The sequence below is a fragment of the Penaeus monodon genome, chromosome 32 (genome assembly GCF_015228065.2).
Source record: "Penaeus monodon isolate SGIC_2016 chromosome 32, NSTDA_Pmon_1, whole genome shotgun sequence".
Classification (NCBI taxonomy): Eukaryota; Metazoa; Arthropoda; class Malacostraca; order Decapoda; family Penaeidae; genus Penaeus; species Penaeus monodon.
The window spans coordinates 14,541,900-14,542,685 of NC_051417.1; the positions used below are offsets into that span (position 1 = coordinate 14,541,900).

General features: G+C 38.3%; 1 protein-coding gene across 2 annotated transcripts in view; it reads left to right on the forward strand.

The window, feature by feature from the left end:
- LOC119593664 (kinase suppressor of Ras 2-like) overlaps positions 1-786 on the forward strand; it is a gene marked incomplete in the record, with an annotated part of 30,909 nt that overhangs the window by 14,842 nt on the left and 15,281 nt on the right. Inside the window, 1 exon segment of one of the 2 annotated variants that reach the window (XM_037942613.1) lies at positions 170-414. In XM_037942613.1, the coding sequence (XP_037798541.1) occupies positions 170-414 (245 nt within the window). 2 annotated transcript variants of the gene reach the window in all.

Below are 786 nucleotides of genomic sequence, written 5' to 3' on the forward strand. Positions count from 1 at the left end.
TGGTTATCAATGGTCATGACTTACTGTTTTTTCAATTATGTTACTGAACCATGTTTGATTTATTTTGGTTTGGTTTATATTGCTAATGTTGATCTTGTGACCTGAATGATATCTGTGATTCTTCATTTATGTGTATACTGTGCATATATAAATTGATTCTGATAATTAGAAAGCTTAATCACTTCTGGTTGGGTGGCAGCTTGGAGCAACTTGTGACTCGAAGGACACGCCTTCACTCAGAGTCTGAGGCTTCAGCAGACAACTCTGGCAAGAGGGTGGATGGGAGCCGGACCAGAACGGAGGTGCGAGACCTAAAGACGCCTCAGAACTCTCCAGCACCTTCGACTCTTGCCAGCCCCATCAAGTCACCTCACTACCCAGATCCTGCCAAAGATGACAGTCATATAATGAAATGTAGGTTTATGAGCATGGGCAGTAATGTGATCATTTGATGCATATTCACCTTAAAGGAAAGTGAATACTGTAAATAAATCGGTGTAAAAGAAAGATAGTGAGTAAAAGATGGCCCTTATATACTTGATACCATTATCTCTGAAAAGAATTCTGATTTATTATCAGTTCTGGAATGTTTCAAGAGAATGTATTATTTGGTTATTTATCTGGATCAAATTGAAGGTATTTTGTCATCAGTAGATTGTGAAAATTTCATAGGAATGCTTTATGTTTGTCTCTTAAATTTAGCTTTACATTCTGTGGCACTGTAAAAGGCAGGTTAATGAAAAACTCAGTTTCTACCCAAACAGTCCTAACCTGAGGGGCAGTCGT